The sequence below is a fragment of the Manis javanica genome, chromosome 2 (assembly GCF_040802235.1).
Source record: "Manis javanica isolate MJ-LG chromosome 2, MJ_LKY, whole genome shotgun sequence".
Classification (NCBI taxonomy): domain Eukaryota; kingdom Metazoa; phylum Chordata; class Mammalia; order Pholidota; family Manidae; genus Manis; species Manis javanica.
In genome coordinates this window covers 74,287,256-74,310,509 of record NC_133157.1, presented here as the reverse complement: position 1 = coordinate 74,310,509, position 23,254 = coordinate 74,287,256, and the positions used below count along the sequence as shown (strand labels likewise).

Genomic DNA, 23,254 nt, shown 5'->3' with positions numbered 1-23,254 from the left:
CTCTTTAAATAAAGAGTATTTTTCTCATCTTGATAAGTAAAGCAATGTTTTTTATGTCGATATTTTTTCTTTCTTTATATGTTATTAATATCAATATTGTTAACCTTGCAGAATGGTCGATGTAGGGGGCCAAAGGTCAGAGAGAAGAAAATGGATACACTGCTTTGAAAATGTCACCTCTATCATGTTTCTAGTAGCGCTTAGTGAATATGATCAAGTTCTCGTGGAGTCGGACAATGAGGTGAGTGCTCTTCAGCCAGGCAATGGTTCATCCTTGGAATATCTTGTATAAATTAATGGTAGGGTGTAGGGTGTGGGGTATGGGCTAAACTGACTTCACTGCTTTCTTGATTACTGATTTGGGTATTTTTTAAGTAACCAGAAATAACCCTATGGCACCATAGGTTAACTCAGAACAGTAAGCTTTCCTCAGATGTATGAGCAGGTCTTTGTGGTCAGGTCTGATGAGACCTCATTCGATAATTTTAACGCTATGCTCTGAAAATGCAAGTAACGTGGAAATCCCTAGGTTAATCATCACATCCTTTTATAGTCTTTTTCCAACAGAAAGGAGTTTAGAGTGTTGGAGTGAATCAGCTTTTGTTTTGTTTTCATTTTGTTTAAATCATTGTGTGTGTGATGGGTGGGTCCCAAAGAGTACTCAAAACCTCCCTTGGCAAATGTGAGAGATTTGCAGCTGGGCTCTAAATCAATTTGTTGCGGCGCCGAGAAGTGTCTTGGTGACTCGGCCTTTCTGCTCCTGGAGAATTCTATAGGCAACTGCGTAATTCGGCTCCACAAGCTGTGAGTGAGCGGAAAAGTCTCCTTGATATGCCTGCCTGGAGAACCGAGCCAGTACTGTAATCTCCTCCCATTGCAGAAAGTCCAAAGAGGATAAGAACAGATTTTGAGGATGATAAAGGCACAGTGATGAGTCAGAGTTGATTTTGGAGAATAATTAAGGAGCATAGAAAACTGACTGAGCCGGAGTTCAGTGTGTGTGTTGGGGGAATGGAGAGGCCACCCCTGATAACCTGTTAGAGGCTGAGATTGCAGACTGACATGTGTGCCAATAGTAAGTATTAAATATCCTTCTTATAGGATATTTAATATCTTACATAAATAAAGAGAAGGAAGTGAGATATCCTTAATAGCAGATTAAAATGAGATCTGGCATATTAAAACATACTTTTAATACTATACATTTTTTTGGTACACAAGAATTCTGGCTTCTTGGTTCTTTTAAATATTTGATTCTTCTGCAAGTTGTAATGTCTCCATTAAAATACATATCCAGCTCTCCATAGCATTTCCTAGGATAAAAGAGTGCCGGAACCAAAATCCCATAGAACTAAGTTACCTATTCATGAACTTCAGAATCTTTCCTGGGTTACAAGTATACAGAACTATGAATCAAAGAATTTATTTTTAAGAATGAAGTTTATCAGTCATTTGCCCTCTCTAGCTATAATGCAAAGGGCCTGAAAAGCAGGCTAGGATATATGAAAATCAGTTATCAAAATTTGAGTTAAGCTATTGCCATCAGAATTTTAGCTACCCTATTTCTATATGTATTTCTGTCTTCATCTGTATCGGAGTCTGTTTGTTGTTCTGCAGTCCTTGGATGTAATATTTTAATCAGATTCCATATTTTGGAAGCAGACCTACAGCAAATTTCTGATCTCTGAATGTTGCATCAAGATAAAAAAGTATTTTGAGGGCTTGTGCACTGTGTGCTGGGTATACCAGGGTAGCTAAAGAGATACAAAAATGGGAGGGAAGTGAACTTGGCTCTAAAAGACCTCATAAAAGGGGTATGCTTTTGTTAGACTAGAAGGTATTGGATAGTTAGGCCACCGTTTCTCTGCTTTAGTTTGCTGTCCAATAACATAAGACAGTTATCAACCGCACAGAAGACCTAAGGTGCACACATCATTTTATTTCTTATGTCACTGTTTACATTATAGCTAGAGAATAAGAAGTGTTTATGAGTACACATTTTATCGAGATGAATGCATTATTCTGATAAAGAAATGTATGTTGTGATTTAATAGTGATCAATCTACCACTTTAAATTTTGAAAACGAAATGGATTCCTTAGGCAACTCATCAGCTAATCTAGCCGTGTTAGGCCCATTCTTGATTTGTCTGGACATTACAGATCATTTATTTCATTTTTCACCTGATGTTGCTCATGGATAGCAAGTTTTGGTATAAAAATATGTTATTTTATATCAGTTAGAATAAGATATGACTGTTTTGATTATCAGCTACTATAATTAAAATTTCTATACTAAGTTACCATTCAGTATATAGGCACTACATACATCTAAAAACATTTACCCAGTTTCTTTGATTTGTATGGTGATGCATTATGCTACAAATTAAGAGTAAATAATATTTTTTCATTAAGACTCCCTAATCACTTGTATTTTTGAAGCCTAACTTGTAATTCTGTGAAATGAAAGTCATATTATGGTGTTTTTTCTCAGACCTCAAGTCCAGTCTGATGGTGATTTTGGAGATGATCTTCAGCATAATAGGAAAAATACTTCTCGTTGATTACTTCTCCCATGTTAGCCACAGCCATCACTTTTAGTAATTAGGAAACACTGTCAAAAGTATTTTTTAATATCAAGATACAGTCACATTATACCTTTCTTTCCCACTATACTAGTATATGAAAATATCATTGTCTGTTTACTTTCCTAAATCATTAAGGAAATTCAGAACTATAGAATATTACCTTCCCCAAATTTTCTGGTTTTGGGGAGACAAAGCTGAAATAAATTTCTAAAACATTTTGTTCTTGGTTTTCATATCTGATGTTCATAACTTTAATCCATAGCAGAATTTGTTGTACCTCCTTTGGTACATATTTGTGAGAAAGACCTGGGAATGGATTGTGACGGCTTCCCTTTCTCTCCTGGGGAACTATACGAAACACACTGCAGACCTCTGGCAAAAGCAACTGGGTATTTATGTTAGGGGGGAGCGTTGTGTATTTTCCTCGGTTCTTGTCCCTGCTGCAATAAAGAATTGAAGGGCAGAGACACAGTAGTGAAGCAGAGTAAAAGTTTTATTTAAAGTTACTTAAAGAGAGAAAAAGTACAGGCCACCTCAGGAAGGAGAGGCACCCTGAAAGGTTGGAGAAAGTTTAAGGTTAAATGATTGGGAAAAAAAGTCACTCACTTAGAAAGTGCAGGCAACCCTAGAGAGAGGAGCACACTGAAAGGTTGGGGGTTCCCCCTTTTTAGGATTTTTCAGGAATGTGACAAAGGTCTAGGGGTATGGACTTGTTAAAGTGGTATCAGTCTTCCAGGTATGTCTGTACAATTAGCTTAACACAAGAAATTCACTTCTCTGGTCCCCTCCCAGGATAGCAGCTTCCTGGTTTAGGAGCATATCAATCAAGACCACCTGCCCTTCCTCCAAGGTAGACTGAGTTATTGTGTTTGTTAAAGAGTAAGTTAAGAATCTTACTTCTTAACTTCATGGGTATTAAAATGCATCTTATCTGTAAGATGGAATCCTCCTGTCTTTATTATGCTGTTTATAGGTGGGCCTTTTAGCAGGCTAGAGTAAATCTTACAATGCATGATCTAATTGACAGGATGAAGACATGGGCTGTGCTCAGACACTTTTCCTTTTTGAGGAATATTCACACATTCAAGGCCAAGTTGCTCCTGACCTTTTGAGCTTTAACTGATTAACTCATTAACTCTGAGTCTTTTCTGGCTTTCTCGTTTTAACTGGTTAACTCTGAGTCCTTTCTAGTGGGCTTACTGACCTTATTCTCCTTCCACCCTACTCATATTTATTTTCCTGCCTAACATTTTGATGAATGTTTTTGCTTTTAATACTTCCAAACTTTATTGATCTTCAAAATCATATACAGATCTGCTCATCTGTCTGGAGTCTCAGCCCTCCTGGAGTTTGGGGAATGAGTTTATTATTTTTTCTCCAGAGAAGGAAATGTATTATCAGATAGTGGGCAGGAATAATCAGTGTAGTAGAGCTGATTTGCATATTCCTTTGCTCTCTTATTTTCCTTGTGATAACACATCAACACAGAGCCATCTATTTATTACACTCCAATCCTTCCTTGAATGTTATTATTTAAATGCCCCTGGAATCCCAGCAAACCCAGTAAGACATCCACAGAGTGTAGTTCAGTTTATCAATGTGTATCCAAATTCTCTTTTAGTCTTTATTTTTCTGTTTTTCTGTTATATGAATATCCGAGCAAAGATGCTTGCTCAAACACTGACTCATGTTTGTCTTACAGACGAAGCTATAGAATCTCAAAGATTCTTTTCCTTTTCCTCCTTCACTTCCTTTTGAATGTGTGCTTCTAACATGTATTAATCCTTCTGAAATGGTCATGAACAATTATGTTTTAGTTTTATGTTCAGTTTTATTAAAATATCAGTTTTATTAAAATAGCGCCCCAGGCCCTCCTCTGAACCAAGATGGATTCCCATAAACATTTGTCCTTCAAACCCGATTTTGGTTTGCTCAATTGATTTACCAAATAAAAAGGAAAAGGAAGGAGTAGGCATTTATGAAATAAGCACTTCATGCCTATTCAAAACGTGCTTAAACCATTGCTCACTTGAATCTAACCTGCTGACCTCCCAGTAAAGTGGGAAGGTCAGGTTTGCTGGTATGTACGTAACAGTGAGGTCACAGGAATGGAGAGATCAAAGCCCAGGGCCAGGGTCACCAGGTGCCATCCCCTGCCTCTCTAGACCAGCTTGCTTTCCCCTCTTGCACAGTATCTTCCAGAAGTGACAATGTTTTGAGACAAACTCAGAGAAAAAGCAAGAGGGGTTATTAAAGGTAACCGAGATCATGAAAGTGGAATGAAAATCCTGCCCTTGCAGGAAGGGATTAAAATACCTCTTCTCTAAGCTCTTCTACTCACAGATAACAGCAGACCAGCCAGAGGTCGTTTACTGGAATTCAGAGTTCCTGTATTGCTCATTTGATTTTGAACCGTCTTAAAACAAATAGTCTGAAATATGCACTTCCTTTGGCTATTTCTCCTCTACTAGGTTTTTAAACGAAGCCATTTTTGAGGTTATTCAACTACAACCAAAGCCTGAACATTCTCTCAACGTGTGAAACATGTACTTTGTTCTGCTCTAGAAACTCCAAGTAAGCTTTGGGAATTTTCTTCAGATAAAATTCAGATTTGGCAGGGAAACTAACTAAAAATTGAAGAGGAAAAAAGATTAAGATTCCAAAGGAAAGATCTGAAGGAAACTTACAAGTAGTTAAAAGGAAGGGCTTAGGTTCAGATACTCGGTCCCAATAGCAGTGACTCACCCTAGTTTACGGGCTCTTATAATCAGATGATGAAATCAGAAGCTATGTCTTGCTCCTTAGCCTTTGGTGTTCTCATCTCAGATTCATGGCCTGAATAACAAGGATATTCCTGAAGGACGCTCTACTTTTTTTATATTTAACCCCTTTCCTGTTTCCTCATTCTTTGCTCTTTTTTAGCCACTTGGCCTTTTTCTAAAATCCTTCTTCAACCCTTTGATCTTTGGCTTTTCTGTTTCCTCACTATTATAATCCTCAATCTCTTTGTTTGAACTACTTGAAGGAAGCTAGGAAGAAGTTTTCTAATCACCACTTATGAATTTGAATCAGAGACGTACTCTTAGTGCTGGTAGGGGTGTGGGGAAGAGGGCTCACAAGGGCTCACGTGGACTACTCTGTGTGAATGTATATTGGGAATCTTTTAGAGACTATTTGAATCCATACCAGTATAATCTATGCAAGTGTCCTTTTTTAAAGATGAATTACAGTATATGAAAAGAGCAGATTGCATAGTACTATATGTAGTATAATCTGATTTTCTATAATTACATATAGATAATTATTATAGAGAAGGTTGTTAACTCTTCCCAAAAGAAAAGAATTTGCAAGGTTTTCTACCACTACCAAAGTATGCACAGTGATTGTTGTTTTTCTAGGTGATAGTGTTAGAAATAATAACTGAAATGATAAATTTTTTGGAAAGATCAGTATTTCAGATTGGAATTGAGCTTTGCCATTTAGCAATTTTGACAATTTTTCCTTTGGATTATTATCTTTCTAACAGTTCCCTACATTCTTTGGATGTGAACCTTTTGCCATGTGTACTACAAATATCTTTTCTACTCTGTAGCTTGCCATTTATTCTCTGAATGATGTCCTTTATGAACAGAAGTTGTGAATTTAATATAATAAAATTTATCAAAATTTTCTTTTATGGCTATGTGTGTGTGTGTGTATGTGCGCACACACGTGCATATATTCACGCACAGTAGGATAAAATACATCACCTGGAAAATCTGGGTGTAAGGACTGGAGAGTGAGATTAAGAACTAAAGTACAAATCACACAACCAGGTGCCTTTCTAGTGGTAGTTCACAAATTCAGTCAAGCATCTCACAGCAGCCAAGAAGAGGTAGTCATGATCTATTAAAAAATTCATTGTATCTTTGAAACCAGTTAAAACCTCAACTGGTACTGAGCCTGAGAACCTAGTCCTGCAACTTCATAAAGAGATACTATAGGGGATAATAAATTCTATCCACAATAGTATACCTCTAGGAAACCACACAAAAGAACTTGTAAGGGCTGTTATTTAAGCTTCCTTCAGTGTACATTGGTGCCATAACATCAAAGTTTGTGATGGACCAACTGTGTGGTCTGAACACATAGCTTCATGTAAGAATAAAACTGAGACTAGCTAAGGAACCGGGTTTTGCTTGCTTTTGTAAACTAGTTCAGTGATACAGGAGAGTATAAAAGTATAAAGAACTTAAAAATTTTGAAATATTTGCTTTAAATCTTTATAGAAATAAACTGATACAGATACCATTAAGACCTTGTGTAACCTTCCCTGATTCATTTCTCTCCCTCCCTGAAAATCCCTGGCCTCAAGTTGGCCATTTCTCATTCCTAAGCATATTTTTTCACTTTTTCTCTTATGTATGAGTGAATAAGCAATATGCAGTATTAGATTCTAAATATTGTACATGATTATAAATTTTATTTAAATGGCTTCATTTTGCAATGTGGTTTTTTTTTTTTCACTCAGTATTGTTTTTGAGGTTCTTTTTTTTTCCTTTACATGTTGCACCTCATGACACTAAATCATTTATTCAGACCACCATCTAGTTCTATTACGGAAATGTGCCCTACTGTATTTCACATGCTTCTCACACAGTCATCTTGTTTGTAATGTGGACTACCTTCTCCTGTCCTTGTCTTTTCTGAGTTGTCTTTGTTTTAATTGATACACAACTTGAAACATATTCAGATGATTAAATTGTTTGCCAGTTACACATACAGAAACTATCTCTCAGTGCATGGTTTGTCTTTTCACTCTTTATTTTACAGAAGAGTTTTAATCTTAATATAGTCAACTCACTCATTTCCTTTATTGGTTGTATTGTATTTTCTTCAAGAATTCTTTTCCTTCCCTTAGAATATGAATATATGTACCTTATTTTCTCTTAAAAGTTACACGGTTTTACTTCTAGGCTTTCTAGATGTGTAATTGTTTTTCATGTATGATGAGAAGTAAGGATTTAATATTTTATTGCTGTATTTCTTACTGTTCTTACTATTTATTGATAGTAAATCCATCATCCATCTCCACCGATGGTTTACCTTTTTAATTAGGAAATATATACATACACATAAAGAAAAATACACAAATTTTAAAAATGTATATAACACTGTTTTATCACTAAGCATCTCTACCCAATCCCCCTGTTAAGAAATAAAAGAGTGAAACTCTGCTCATGCCTCTCCCTTCGGCAGGTAACCACTTACTCCTTACTGTAATCACTTCTTTGCTTTTCTCTTTAGTTTTAATACTTAACTATACATCTCTGAACTCTAGTTTTACTTATGCTTAACTTTTATACCAAGGAAGTCAAATAGTGTGTTTTTGAACTTTGTGTAGACAACATGCTGTTGGAACGTTAATATAAATTCTTGTGTCTAGCCTCTTTAGCTCGATATCACGTTTGTAAGGTATTTATATTTTATATAATTCATTCATTTACACTGCCATAACTATATGAGTTCTCTTTAATTGATTCCATTGTGTGAAACTATCACAGTTTGTTTATTCATTCCACTGTTTATAGATGTGTGTTTCCCATGTAGGGATATAATAAATAATGCTGCCATGAATATTCAGGTACATGTCCATGGTGCACATAGGTACACACTTCTGTTGGATAGGTACTTAGGGGAAGAATTGAGGGCACATAGGGAATACAGGAATACGTCATTTTATTGCCCTCCACAGATAACTGCGTTTTTTTTTTTAATTGAAGGCTTGAGCCAAGCAAGTCTATCGGTGCCATTTTTCCAGTAGCATTTGCTTATTCACATCTCTGTGTCACATTTTGGTAATTGTTGTGATATTTCAAACTTTTCTGTTTGTTATGGTGATTTGTGATCAGTGATAACGACTTGCTGAATGCTTAAATTATGGTTAGCATTTTTTAGCAATAAGGTATTTTTTAACGAAGGTATTTTTTAAGCAAGGTATTTTTTTTAATTAAATAATTTTCATTTTTTTGAAGAATATTATGTTTACTAGGCTCTCCCCTACCCCAAGTACCCCCCATAAACCCCATTACAGTCACTGTCCATCAGCATAGTAAGATGTTCTAGAATCACTACTTGTCTTCTCTGTGTTGCAAAGCCCTCCCCTTTCCCCCACCCCCAACATTATACATGCTAATCATAATACCTCCTTTCTTCTTCCCCGCCCTTATCCCTCTCTACCCTCCCATACTCCCCAGTCTCTTTCCCTTTGGTAACTGTTAGTCCATTCTTGGGTTCTATGATTCTGCTGCTGTTTTGTTCCTTCAGTTTTTCCTTTGTTCTTATACTCCACAGATGAGTGAAATCATTTGGTATTTCTCTTTCTCTGCTTGGCTTATTTCACTGAGCATAGTACCCTCTAGCTCCATCCATGTTGTTGCAAATTGTAGTATTTGTTTTCTTCTTATGGCTAAATAGTATTCCATTGTGTATATGTACCACATCTTCTTTATCCATTCATCTACTGATGGACACTTAGGTTGCTTCCATTTCTTGGCTATTGTAAATAATACCTCTTGTCTTTTTCAAACTAGAGTGCTGCATCCTTAGGGTAAATTCCCAGAAGTGGAATTCCTGGGTCAAATGGTAAGTCTATTTTGAGCATTTTGAGGAACCTCCATATTGCTTTCCACAATGGTTGAACTAATTTACATTCCCACCAGCAGTGTAGGAGGGTTCCCCTTTTTCTGCAACCTCACCAACATTTGTTGTTTGTCTTTTGGTTGGTGGCCATCCTTACTGGTGTGAGGTGATATCTCATTGTGGTTTTAACTTGCATTTCTCTGATAACTAGCAATGTGGAGCATCGTTTCATGTGTCTATTGGCCATCTGAATTTCTTCTTTGGAGAACTGTCTATTCAGCTCCTCTGCCTATTTTTTAATTGGATTATTTGCTTTTTGTTTGTTGAGGAGCGTGAGCTCTTTCTATATTTTGGATGTCAACCCTTTATCGGATCTGTCATTTACGAAAATATTCTCCCATACTGTAGAGTACCTTTTTGTTCTATTGATGATGTCCTTTGCTGTACAGAACTTTTTCAGCTTGATACAGTCCCACTTGTTCATTTTTGCTTTTGTTTTCCTTGCCCGGAGAGATATATTCATGAAGAAGTCGCTAATGTTCACATCCAAGAGATTTTTGCCTATGTTTTTTTCTAAGAGTTTTATGGTTTCATGACTTACATTCAGGTCTTTGATCCATTTCGAATTTACTTTTGTGTATGGGGTTAGACAGTGATCCAGTTTCATTCTCTTACATGTAGCTGTCCAGTTCTGCCAGCACCATCTGTTGAAGAGACTCATTTCCCCATTGTATGTCCATGGCTCCTTTATCAAATATTAATTGACCATATATGTTTGGGTTAATGTCTGGAGTCTCTAATCTGTTCCACTGGTCTGTGGCTCTGTTCTTATGCCAGTACCAAATTGTCTTGATTACTATGGCTTTGTAGTAGAGCTTGAAGTTGAGGAGTGAGATCCCCACCACTTTATTCCTCTTTCTCAGGATTGCTTTGGCTATTCTGGGTCTTTGGTGTTTCCATATGAATTTTTGAACTATTTGTTCCAGTTCGTTGAAGAATGTTGTTGGTAATTTGATAGGGATTGCATCAAATCTGTATATTGCTTTGGGCAGGATGGCCATTTTGACGATATTAATTCTTCCTAGCCAGGAGCATGGGATGAGTTTCCATTTGTTAGTGTCCTCTTTAACTTCTCTGAAGAGTGTCTTACAGTTTTCAGGGTATAGGTCTTTCACTTCTTTGGTTAGGTTTATTCCTAGGTATTTTATTCTTTTTGATGCAATTGTGAATGGAATTGTTTTACTGATTTCTCTTTCTATTGGCTCATTCATAGTGTATAGGAAAGCCACAGATTTCTGTGTAATTTTGTATCCTGCAACTTTGCTGTATTCCGATATCAATTCTAGTAGTTTTGGAGTGGAGTCTTTAGGGTGTTTTATGTACAAATATCATGTCATCTGCAAATAGTGACAGTTTAACTTCTTCTTTACCAATCTGGATTCCTTGTATTTCTTTGTTTTGTCTGATTGCCCTGGCTAGGACCTCCAGTACTATGTTAAATAACAGTGGGGAGAGTGGGCATCCCTGTCTTGTTCCAGATCTCAGAGGAAAAGCTTTCAGCTCTTGCTGTTCAGTATGTTGTTGGCTGTGGGTTTATCGTATATGGCCTTTATTATGTTGAGGTACTTGCCCTCTATAACCATTTTGCTGAGAGTTTTTATCATGAATGGATGTTGAATTTTGTCAAATGCTTTTTCAGCATCTATGGAGATGATCATGTGGTTTTTGTCTTTCTTTTTGTTGATGTTGTGGATGATGTTGATGGATTTTCGAATGTTGTACCATCCTTGCATCCCTGGGATGAACCCCACTTGGTTGTTGTGTATGATCCCTTTGATATATTTTTTAATTCGGTTTGCTAATATTTTATTGAGTATTTTTGCATCTACGTTCATCAGGGATATTGGTCTGTAATTTTCTTTTTTGGTGGGGTCTTTGCCTGGTTTTGGTATTAGGGTGATGTTGGCTTCATAGAATGAGTTTGAGAGTATTCCCTCCTCTTCTATTTTTTGGAAAACTTTAAGGAGAATGGATATTATATCTTCTCTGTATGTCTGATAAAATTCCGAGGTAAATCCATCTGGCCCAGGGGTTTTTTTCTTGGGTAGTTTTTTGATTATCGCTTCAATTTCTTTGCTGGTAATTGGTTTGATTAGATTTTGTGTTTCTTCCTTGGTCAGTCTTGGAAGGTTGTATTTTTCTAGGAAGTTGTCCATTTCTTCTAGGTTTTCCAGCTTCTTAGAATATAGATTTTCATAGTAGTCTATAATAATTCTTTGTATTTCTGTTGGGTCCGTCATGATGTTTCCTTTCTCATTTCTGATTCTGTTGATGTGGGTTGATTCTCTTTTTCTCTTCATAAGACTGGCTAGAGGCTTATCTGTTTTGTTTATTTTCTCAAAGAACCAGCTGTTGGTTTCATTGATTTTTTTCTGTTGTTTTATTCTTCTCAATTTTGTTTATTTCTTCTCTGATCTTTATTATGTCCCTCCTTCTGCTGACTTTAGGCCTCATTTGTTCTTCTTTTTCCAATTTTGATAACTGTGACGTTAGACTATTCATTTGGGTTCGTTCTTCCTTCTTTAAATATGCCTGGATTGCTATATACTTTCCTCTTAAGACTGCTTTCGCTGCGTCCCACAGAAGTTCGGGCTTTATGTTGTTGTTGTCATTTATTTCCATATATTGCTGGATCTCCATTTTAATTTGGTCATTGATCCATTGACTATTTAGGAGCGTGTTGTTAAGCCTCCATGTGTTTGTGAGCCTTTTTGCTTTCTTTGTACAATTTATTTCTAGTTTTATACCTTTGTGGTCTGAAAAGTTGGTTGGTAGGATTTCAAACTTTTTGAATTTACTGAGGCTCTTTTTGTGGCCTAGTATGTGGTCTATTCTGGAGAATGTTCCATGTCACTTGAGAAGAATGTGTATCCTGTTGCTTTTGGGTGTAGAGTTCTATAGATGTCTATTAGGTCCATCTGTTCTAATGTGTTGTTCAGTGCCTCTGTGTCCTTACTTATTTTCTGCCTGGTGGATCTGACCTTTGGAGTGAATGGTGTGTTGAAGTCTCCTAAAATGAATGCATTGCAGTCTATTTACTCCTTTAGTTCTGTTAGTATTTGTTTCACATATGCTGGTACTCCTGTGTTAGGTGCATATCTATTTATAATGGTTATATCCTCATGTTGGACTGAGCCCTTTATCATTATGTAATGTCCTTCTTTATCTCTTATTACTTTCTTTGTTTTGAAGTCTATTTTTTCTGATACTAGTACTGCAACCCCTGCTTTTTTCTCCCTATTGTTTGCATGAAATATCATTTTCCATCCCTTAACTTTTAGTCTGTGCATGTCTTTGGGTTTGAGGTGAGTCTCTTGTAAGCAGCATATAGATGGGTCTTGTTTTTTTATCCATTCAGTGACTCTATGTCTTTTGATTGGTGCATTCAGTCCATTTACATTTAGGGTGATTATCGATAGGTATGTACTTATTGCCATTTCAGGCTTTAGATTTGTGGTTACCAAAGGTTCCAGGTTACTTTCCTTACTATCTAAGAGTCTAACTTAACTCACTTAGTATGCTGTTACAAACACAATCTAAGGGTTCTTTTCTATTTCTCTTCCTTTTTCTTCCTCCTTCATTCTTTATATATTAGGTATCAGATTCTATACTTTTTCTCTATCCGTTGATTGGCTTTGGGGATAGTCAATTTAATTTTGCATTTGCCTGGCAATCAGCTCCTCCACCCTCCCTACCATGATTTTACTACCTCTGGTGACAGCTATTCAACCCTCGGAACACTTCCATCTGTAGCAGTCCCTCCAAAATAGACTGCAGAGATGGTTTGTGGGAGGTAAACTGTCTCAGCTTTTGCTTATCTGGAAATTGTTTAATCCCTCCTTCAAATTTAAATGATAATCTTGCCGGATAAAGTAATCTTGCTTCCAGGCCCTTCTGCTTCATGGCATTAAATACATCATGCCACTGCCTTCTGGCCTGTAAGGTTTCTGCTGAGAAGTCTGTTGTTACTCTGATGGGCTTTTGTTTGTATGTGATTTTATTTCTGCCTCTGGCTGCTTTTAACAGTCTGTCCTTATCCTTGATCTTTCCCATTTTAATTACTATGTGTCTTGGTGTTGTCTTCCTTGGGTCCCTTATGTTGGGGGATCTGTGGATCTCCATGGCCTGAGAGACTTATCTCCTTCCCCAGATTGGAGAAGTTTTCAGCAACTACCTCCTCAAAGACACTCTATATCCCTTTCTTTCTTCTTCTTCTGGTATCCGTATAATGCAAATATTGTTCTGCTTGGATTGGTCACACAGTTCTCTCAATATTCTTTCATTTTTAGAGATTCTTTTTTCTCGCTGTGCCTCAGCTTCTTTGTATTCCTCTTCTCTAGTTTATAGTTCAGTTATCGTCTCCTCCACTGTATCCAACCTGCTTTTAATACCCTCTATCGTGTTCTTTAACAATTGGATCTCGGACCTGAATTCATTCCTGAGTTCTTGGATATCTTTCCGTACCTCCATTAGGATGTTGATGATTTTTATTTTGAACTCCCTTTCAGGAAGAGTCAGAGGTCCATATCATTTAAATCTTTCTCGGGAGTTGTATTAACAATTTTACTCTGGACAAGGTTCCTTTGACGTTTCATGTTTGTATATGGTGCCCTCTAGTGTCCAGAAGCTCTATTCTGGAGCTGCTGAGCCCCTGAAGCAATGTCAGGGGTCGCAGGGGAGCGGTACTAGGGGTAGGAAAGAGCTGTTACCCACCTCCTGGCTGCTGTGCCTGTCTCCACTGCCTGAGCCAGTGGGCCAGGCACACAGGTATAAGTTTTTGTCCCAGAGCAGCCAAATATGGATCCTTGCTTTTCACATGCAGCCAGAATCCCAGTCTCCCCAGGAACTCTGCCTGTATTAACTTTACAACCCGGTAGTCATGCAGGTCTCATGAAAGCTCCACAAAATGTAGGTTTGTGCTCACAGCACAGATCTCCGGAGCTAGGTATTCAGCAGTCCCAAGCCTTCCACTCCCTCCCTGCTCCATTTCTATTCCTCCCGCAGGTGAGCTGGGGTGGGGGAGGGGCTCAGGTCCCGTGGAGCCACAGCTCTGGTACTTTACGCTGTTCGCTGAGGTCTGCTCTTTTCTCCAGGTGTGTGCAGTCTGACGCCTCCTCTTTCCTGTTGCTCTCTCAGGATTAGTTGCGCCAATTAAATTTTCTATTTGTATCCAGTTTTAGGAGGAAGCCTCTGTCTCTCCTCTCAGGCCGCCATCTTTAATCCACAATGTATACATTGTGTTTTTAGACATAATGCTATTGTATACTTAATAGACTACAGTGTAATATAAAGATAACTTCTGTTTGCACTGGGGAACCAAAACATTCATTAACTTGCTTTATTGTGCTAATCACTTTATTGTAGTGGTCTAGAACTCAACCCCTATCTCCAAGGTCTGCCTATACATATCTTCAGCTTTAGTAGATAAGGCGAAAGTATTTTCCAGAGTGAATGTACCAGTTTACACTCCCACCAGCAATGTCTGAAAGTTCCTGTCACTTCCTGTCTTTGCCAACCCTTAGTATTGTCAGTGTTTTTCATTGTAGCCCTTCTGGTGGCTAAAGAGCTGAGCTGTAGATCCTGGCATGCACCTGTTTCCTTAAACGTACTCTCAGTCCTAGTGCCTAGCTCTAGGACATAGCAGAGACGGCTCCCTGGAGCCCCATCCCCTCAGCCTGTCAGCTGCAAGCTCCAGAATCAGTAACTACCCGTGGGAACAATCTCTCCAAATCCTGGCCTCACTTCTAGACCTGTCCTTTCCCAGGCCCTGCCCTGGTAATTCTTTCCAACTTTTTAACCCTCTCAGGCCGTAAATGGATATATTTTCATTTAATTATTTTCTTCCTTCCCACTGATACTAATGACACATGTGATGTATATCACGTTTCATTATTCATTACATATGTGGGTCTTTCTCTGGGATCTCTGTTTCATTGATCTATTTACTACTCCTAGACCAACATAAAAGTTATCAAATCACTAGTTTTATAGTAGTCTTGATTATTCATGCATCAAATCTACCTGCCTTGTTATTCTTCAGAATTTTCTTGGCTATTCTTGGTCCTTTACTCTTGTACTTAAATTTTAAGATCAGCTCATTAGATTCCCCCAAAAAACTTTTGATTGGAATTTTAGTAAGTATATAGATAAATTTGAGGTTAGTTTTTCAACTTTACAGTATTGAATTTTACCAGTCATAAACATGATCGCGAGATAGCTCACCACTTATTATCTAGAGCTTTGTTTATGTCTTTGTATGTGCTTAGGTTTTATAAAAGTTCATGTGTGCTTGAAATTGATTTCATATTTTTGGGCACATGATTTAGAACAAGTTAATTGAGTTATTTAAATCTTCTAAGTCCTTGTACATTTCTTGTTTGCTTGATTAATTACAGACAGTTATTTTAAAATTGTTAATAATGTTTTTATTGACATATAAACATATAGAAAATTATATGAATTATGCGTTTAGTTTGAGGAATTATCACAAAGTGAACAATCTATGTAATCACCCTCCAGCATAAGAAATAGACATTATCAGCAGCCTAGAAGCTCCCTGTGTCCCCTCCAGTCACTACCACATCCCCTCTCCCAAAGGTAACTTGCTATTTTGACTTCTATCAGATAGGTTAGTTTTGCCTATTTTGAACTTCATATAAATGAAGTTAAATGCATTCTTTTATGTTAGCTTCTTGTGTTCAAAATAGTGTTTGTTAGATAAATCCATGTTGTGTGTTGCCATAGTTTTTCATTTTTATTACCTATGCAACTGAATGAATACAGCACAACTTATTTGTCCATCCTATTGTTGGTGGACATCTGAAGGATCTTCTCTTTGGAACTATTATGCATAATACTGCTGTGAGTATTCTTTTCATGTTTTGTGGCTTATACATGCCTCACTTTCTGTTGGGTAGGAGTAGAATTGATAGTTCACCATACTTACGTTCACTGCCTTCCTACTGTCTGTGTCAGTTTCCTAGAGCTGCCCTAACAATTCAGACTTGGAGGGTTGCAACAATGAATTTGTTCCCTCACAGTTCTGAAGGCTAGAAGTCTGAAATCAAGGTATCAGGAGGGTCAAAATCCCTCCATAGAGCAGAGCCCTTTTTTTCTCTTCCAGCTTATGGGGACTGCTCGCATAGCTCCATCTCTGCCTCTGTCTTCACACAGCCTCCTGTCTGTATTTTCCTCTACTGTCTCTTATCAGGAAACTTGTCATTGAATTTAGGAACCCCCAGATATCCCAGGAGGACCTCAAGATCCTTCACTTAATTATATTAACAAAGACCCTTTTCCTACCTAAGGTCACATTCACAGGTTCTGGGCATCAGAGTGTGGACATACCTTTTTGAACTCACCATTCAACCCACTACACTGCCAGTTTGAACTTTGGAAACAGTTTACACTTCCACCAACAGTCTGTGTGTCTTCTCGTTGATCCGTATCCTTACCAAAATAGATAAGGTCATTTTTAAAATTTCAGCTATTATATTAGATATATGTTATGTGATACATGTTATAATATATATTATATCTCATTGTGGAGTGATTTGCATTTATTATAATGAGATTGAGTACTTTGCATATTTCTTTGCCATTGGATAGCCTTTTCCTGAAGTGCCAGTTTAATTCTGTTACCAGTTTTCTCTTGGTCTTCCTTTTTGTTAATTGTGCATTTTTTTATTATTATTTTTATTAATACTCTTATGAAGGTTTCACATGAAAAACAGTATGGTTACTACATTCACCCATGTTATTGAGCCCCCCCTCCCATACTGCATTGCATTCACTGTCCATCAGTGCAGTAGATGCCACAGAATCACTACTTGTCTTCTCTGTGCTGCACTGTCTTCCGCATGATCCCTCCCACATCATGTGTACTAATCATAATACCCCTCAATCCCCTTCTCCATCCCTCCCCACCCACATTCCCCCATACCTCTCCTTTGGTAACCGCTAGTTCCTTCTTAGAGTTTGTGAGTCTGCTGCTGTTTGTTCCTTCAGTTTTGCTTCATTGTTATACTCCACAAATGAGGGAAATAATTTGGTATTTGTCTTTCTCTGCTTGACTTATTTCACTGAGCATAATACCCTTTAGTGCCATCCATGTTGTTGCAAATGGTAGGATTTGTTTCTTTCTTATGGCTGAATAGTATTCCATTGTGTATATGTATCACATCTTCTTTATCCATTCATTTCATTTACTGATGGACACTTAGGTTGCTTCCATATCTTGGCTATTGTAAATAGTGCTGCGATAAACATAGGGGTGCATATGTCTGTTTGAAACTGGGCTCCTGCATTCTTAGGGCAAATTCCTAGGAGTGGAATTCCTGGGTCAAATGGTATTTCTATTTTTAGTTTTCTGAGGAACCTCCATACTGCTTTCCACAATGGTTGAAGTAGTTTAAATTCCCACCAGCAGTATAAGAGGGTTCCCCTTTCTCCACATCCTCACCAGCATTTGTTGTTCCTGGTCTTTTTGATGTTGGCCATCCTAAGTGGTGTGAGGTGATATCTTATTGTGGTTTTAATTTGCATTTCCCTGGTCTGCCTTTTAATAAAACATTATTAATATAGAGGTCTTTATATATTCTTAATACAAGCCCTTTATAAATTACAAATAACTTCTGCCACTCCAAGACTTGCTTTTTTACTACCTAAGTGATATCTTTTGATGTGGCCCAGTTTATTGGTCTTTTAAACTCTGTCCTTTACATGTCCTCTTTAAAGAATCCTTCTGCCCCGTTGTAGTGCATAATATTTGTATTTTAGAAATAGACAGTTTAACATATTTGTTATAAATTTTTTGTTTTGGAATTGTACTACTTGTATAGTTTTATCTTTTAAAACTTTTGTTAATGCTAAATACATTTAAAAAATAAAATAGCAATATTAACACTAGCATTTTAACAGTATACATAAATCACTGACATGATTTTTCTTTGATATTAAAATCACTTGGTTAGGAATTACCCATTTATGTAAGTTGGAAACATGGAGAGAATTGAAATATATTATATTTTAATTTAAGATAAATATTTTGGATATATATATAATAAAAACATATAATATATGTGAAATAAAAATTACACACATTATATACTATATATCAACTTATTCTGCCAGTCTTGCTTCTAAACATATTTTGTATAGCTTGGTTGGCTTATAAAAGTCTACAGAAATATAGACTCACTGTTTGGGGGAAAAGATAAAGCCATCTGAAAAGCAGTAAGTGTAGTTTTTTTTCTTTCTCTCTTTTTTTTTAACCCCTCATTGACTGAGCTATTTTTAAATCTCCCACTTGGTTGTACACTTGTCTACTTTTTACGTTTTGAGACTTCATTATTATGTCCATTTTAAGCTTGACATTTGTATATATTCTTAAAAACTTGTTCTTTTTGTCATCCAGATTTTTGTTTTTAGTGTCAGAAATGCTCTTTGCTGAAATAAAGCAATTATGCAAGAAACAAACCAGAAGTGCTAGTGTCCTGCCTTCCAGTCTGGGAGAGCCACCAGAAATGCTCATTGTTTTCCTAAGAGTCCAGGCCCAAGCTGTGAGGAGGCGGTTGGCAGCGGCAGGGCGAGGGTGCACTGGGCATGCTGCCCATGCAGGAGGTGAGCCGAGCAGCTTATGACTGACAGGGAAGGAAAGAGTATTGCAGAAGCCAAGTCCTAGCGACAGGAAGTCTGGCCATATCGGAAGTGGACAAGTTTGAGTTTTTTTTATTGACAGTTTATTGAGGTAAAATTCATATACATCAAATTCACCTTTTAGAAGTATACACTTCATGGATTTTAGTATATTCACAGAATTATACAGACATCACCACTATCTAATTGTTTATTATATATAAGTAGACTTTATTTTTTGAAGCAGTTTTAGATTCATACAGAATAGTTTCACTGCCCTGAAATCCTCTGTGCTTTGCCTGTTCATCCCACTTCCCTCCTTTCTACCCTCTAGAAACCACTGACTTTTTTACTCTCTCCAGAGGTTTGCCTTTTCCAGAATGTCAGGTACTTGAAATCACACAGGATGTAGTCTTCTCAGATTGGCTTCTTTCACTTAGTAATATGCATTTACATTTCACCCATGTCTTTTTATGACTTGGTAGCTCATTTCTTTTTAGTGCTGAGTAGTACTATAGTGTCTGAGTGTACCAGTTAATTAAACTGTTCACCTACTGAAGGACATCTTGGTGCTTCTCAGCTTTGGCAATAATGAATAAAGCTGCTATGAACATCCAAGTACAAATTTTTGTGAGGTTGTAAGTTTTCAGCTCCTTTGGGTATTATAATTCTGAGTGCCATTGCTGTATCATAAGATAAGAGTATGTTAAGTTGTATAATAAACTGTCAAACTGTCTTCCAAAGTTGCTATACCACTTTACATTCCCGTAAGTCACAAATAAAAACTGTAGCTCCACATCCTTGCCAACATTTGGTGCTCTCAGTGAGTTTTGCTGCCAGGATTTTGGCCATTTTACTAGGTGTGGAGTAACACCTCTTTGCTGTTTTAATTTGCATTTCCCTAATGACATGATGCAGAACATGTTTTCATATGCTCAGTTGTCATCTGCATATCTTCTTTGGTGAGATGTCTGTTCAGGTCTTTGGCCCATTTCATCTGGTGAATAGTTTTCTTATTGTTGAATTTTAAGAGTTCTTTGTGTATTTTGGGTAACTGTCTTTTATCAGCTACATCTTTTACAAATAGTTTCTTGTAGCCTATAGCTTTTGTCATTCTTTTAACATTGTCTTTTCCAAAGCAGAGTCTTTAATGTTAATAAAGTCCAGCTTATTCTTTCATGGGCTGTGCCTTTGGTGTTGTACCTAAAAAGTCATTGCCATAACCAAGGTCATCTAGATGTTCTATATTCTAGGACTTTTACAGTTTTGTAGTTTACATTCAGGTCTGTGATCCATTTATTAGCTCATTTTTGTGAGGGATGTAATAAGATCTGTGTCTAGATTCATTTTTTTTTTTTTTTTTGCATATGGGTGTCTAATAGTTCTAACACTGTTTTATTGAAAAGACTGTCCTTTCTCCATTGTATTGCCTTCACTCCTTTGTCAAAGATCTGTTGACTATAATTATGTGAATCTGTTTTGGGGTTCCCTATTTGTCCATTCTTTCACCAATACCATACTATCTTGATATTGTAACTTTATAGTAAGTTTTAAAGTCAGGTAGTATCAGTTCTCCAACTTTGTTCTTGCCTTCAATATTGTTGTCTATTTTGGTATTTTGCCTCTCCGTATAAACTGTAGAATCGGTTTGTCTGTACCTACAAAATAACTTGCTGTGATTTTGATCTGGGTTGTGTTGAATCTATAGATCAAGTTGAGGAAAACTGACGTCTTGACATTACTGAGTCTTTCTGTCCAGGAACATTAGGATATCTCTCCATTTATTCAGTTCTTTGATTTCTTTCTTTGGAGTTTTGTAGTTTTCCTCCAATAGATCTTGTACAGATTTTGTTAGATTTTACCTATGTATTTCATTTTTAGGTGCTAATGTAAATAATGCTATGTTTTTTATTTCAGATTCCACTTGTTCATTGCTAGTATATAATAAAGCAATTGACTTTTGTATGTTAACCTTGTATTCTACAACCTGCCTTTAGTCACCTAGTCCATTTTTTGTCAATCCTTCCAACTTCCTGCATAAATAATCATGTTATCCATGAACAAAGAGTTTAATTCTTTATGAATTTTATACCTCTTATTTCCTTTTCTTGTATTAATTCCATTAGCTAGGACTTACACTGCATGGTTAAAAAGTAGTAGTGGGGGGGGAGCATTCTTGCATTGTTCCTGGTTTTAGCTAGAAAGCCTCCAGTTTCTCACAATTAAGTATGATGTTAACTGTAGGTCTTTTTCTTTTCTTTCTTTTTTTTTTTTTGTTCTGTATTAAGTTGAGGAAGTTCCCTTCTATTCCTAGTTTTGCTGAGAATTTTTATCAGGATTGTGTGTTGGGTTTTTTCACATGCTTTTCCTACATCAATCAATGGAATCATATTATTTTTTTTTCAGCCTATTGTTGCTAGAGTACATTGACTTTCAGGTGTTTAAACATTCTAGCAAACAAATCTACACTAATCTGGGGAACAGTGGTTTGCGCTGTGACCTTACTTCTCTGGTGGATCTAAGAAGAATTCATTGATTTTTTTCATTTTGTCTACCTTTTTACTTGTTAGGATGGAGTAGCAATATCCAAGCTCCCTACATACCAGAATGGAAAAGGAAGTTAAAAATTACTAATTTTAGGACATTTTTACTACCCCAAAATGAAACTCTGATCCCATTATCAGTCACTCTCCCCCCTTCCTTCCATTCCCCACTTCCTCCACGCCAGCTCTAAGCAGCTACTAATATACTTTCTATTTCAATGGGTCTGCCTATTCTGGATAATTCATGTAAATCAAATCATATAATACGTGGGGTTTCATGTTCATCCATGTGATAACATGTTTTAGTACTTCCTTTTTATGGCCAAATAATACTCCATTGTATGGATATACCATATTTTATTTATCCATTCATCCATCGATGGTCACTTCTGTGATTTTAGCTCTTACATTTAGTTTATTTTATGATCTATTTTGAGTTAATTTTTGTATATGATATAAAGTACAGGCCCAACTTTATTTATTTACTTACTTATGTACTTCTTAATTACATGTGGATATTCAGTTGTCTCAGCACCATTTGTTGAAAGACCACTCTTTCCTTTAGTCTTGTCACCTTTGTCAAAAATCAGTTGGTTATAACATAAGGATATATTTCTGGACTCTTGATTCTGTTCCATTGATGTGAATGTCTGTCTCTAAGCCAATAGCATACTGTCTTAATTATTGTAGATTTGTAGTAGGTTTTGGAATTGGAAATTTTAAGTCCTTCACCTTTTTTCCTTTTCAGGATTGTTTTAACTGTCTGGATTGGATCCTTTGCATTTCCATATAAATTTTAGAATCACTTTGTCCATTTCTACAAAAAAAAAATCCAACTGTGTTTTGATAGTGATGATGTTTAATGTGTGTGTCAATTTGGGGAGTATTGTCATCTGAACACTTGAGAACAATGTGAATTCTGCTATTGTTCGGCCAAGTACTTATTAATATGTATTAGGTCCAGTTGGTTTAGATGTTTTACTAGTCTTTTTATTTGTTGATCTGTCTGATTGTGCTATCCATTATTGAAAGTGAGATACTGAAGTCTCCAACTGTTGTTCAGTTTATTTCTCCCTTAAGTTGTGTCAGTTTTTGCTTAGTGTATTTTGGGGGCTCTATTTTTCAATTCATATATGTGTATAATTGTTAGAATTTCTCAATGGATTTAACTTTTACCACTATAAAATATCTTTTGTCTCTAGTAGCAAGTTTTGTCTGATATTAGTCACTCCAGTTCTCTTTTGGTTATATTTGCAAGAGTTTTTTTCTGTCCTTTTACTTTCAATCCATTTTGTCTTTGAATCTAAGTGGGTCTCTTATAGCCAACATGTTAGATCATAGTATATTTTATCCATTCTGCCAATCTCTGCCTATTGATTAGAGTGTTTACTTCATTTGCATTTAATATTATGTTTCATAAATAATGCATAAATATTATTTAATGCTTTTTTTCAAAGCTGCTGGGGCTGGGAGGTTGTTGGTTTTCAAGGCTATGCAGAGCTGAGAAAAGGGGATGGGAATAGTACAAATTAGTGCCACAGAACTTGCTGTTCTCACCCAGATTCAGCTATTTTTCTTGAATAAATGCTCTTCAGATTGTTGCAAGACTTTGGTTAATTTCCGAAGTTCTAAAAAGTTGATATTGACAATGTTTGCCAGTGTTCTCATTACTTATGTGAAAGAGTGGGTTTTTCAAGGTCCATGCTCCATTATCCATATGTACCTCTCATTAATCTGACCATTTCATAATCATAGAATACACAGCTGATGTGTGAAAATGCCTTTTCACCTATTTAGAATGGTAAAGA

General features: G+C 36.6%; 1 protein-coding gene across 2 annotated transcripts in view; it reads left to right on the top strand.

Moving 5' to 3' along the window:
• LOC108397041 (guanine nucleotide-binding protein G(q) subunit alpha) overlaps nt 1–23,254 on the top strand; it is a 275,802-nt gene that overhangs the window by 205,988 nt on the left and 46,560 nt on the right. For both annotated transcript variants that reach the window (XM_073228685.1, XM_073228686.1), the window contains exon 5: nt 112–241. In XM_073228685.1, coding sequence (XP_073084786.1) covers nt 112–241 — 130 coding nt within the window. The remainder of the gene's footprint in view (nt 1–111; nt 242–23,254) is intronic.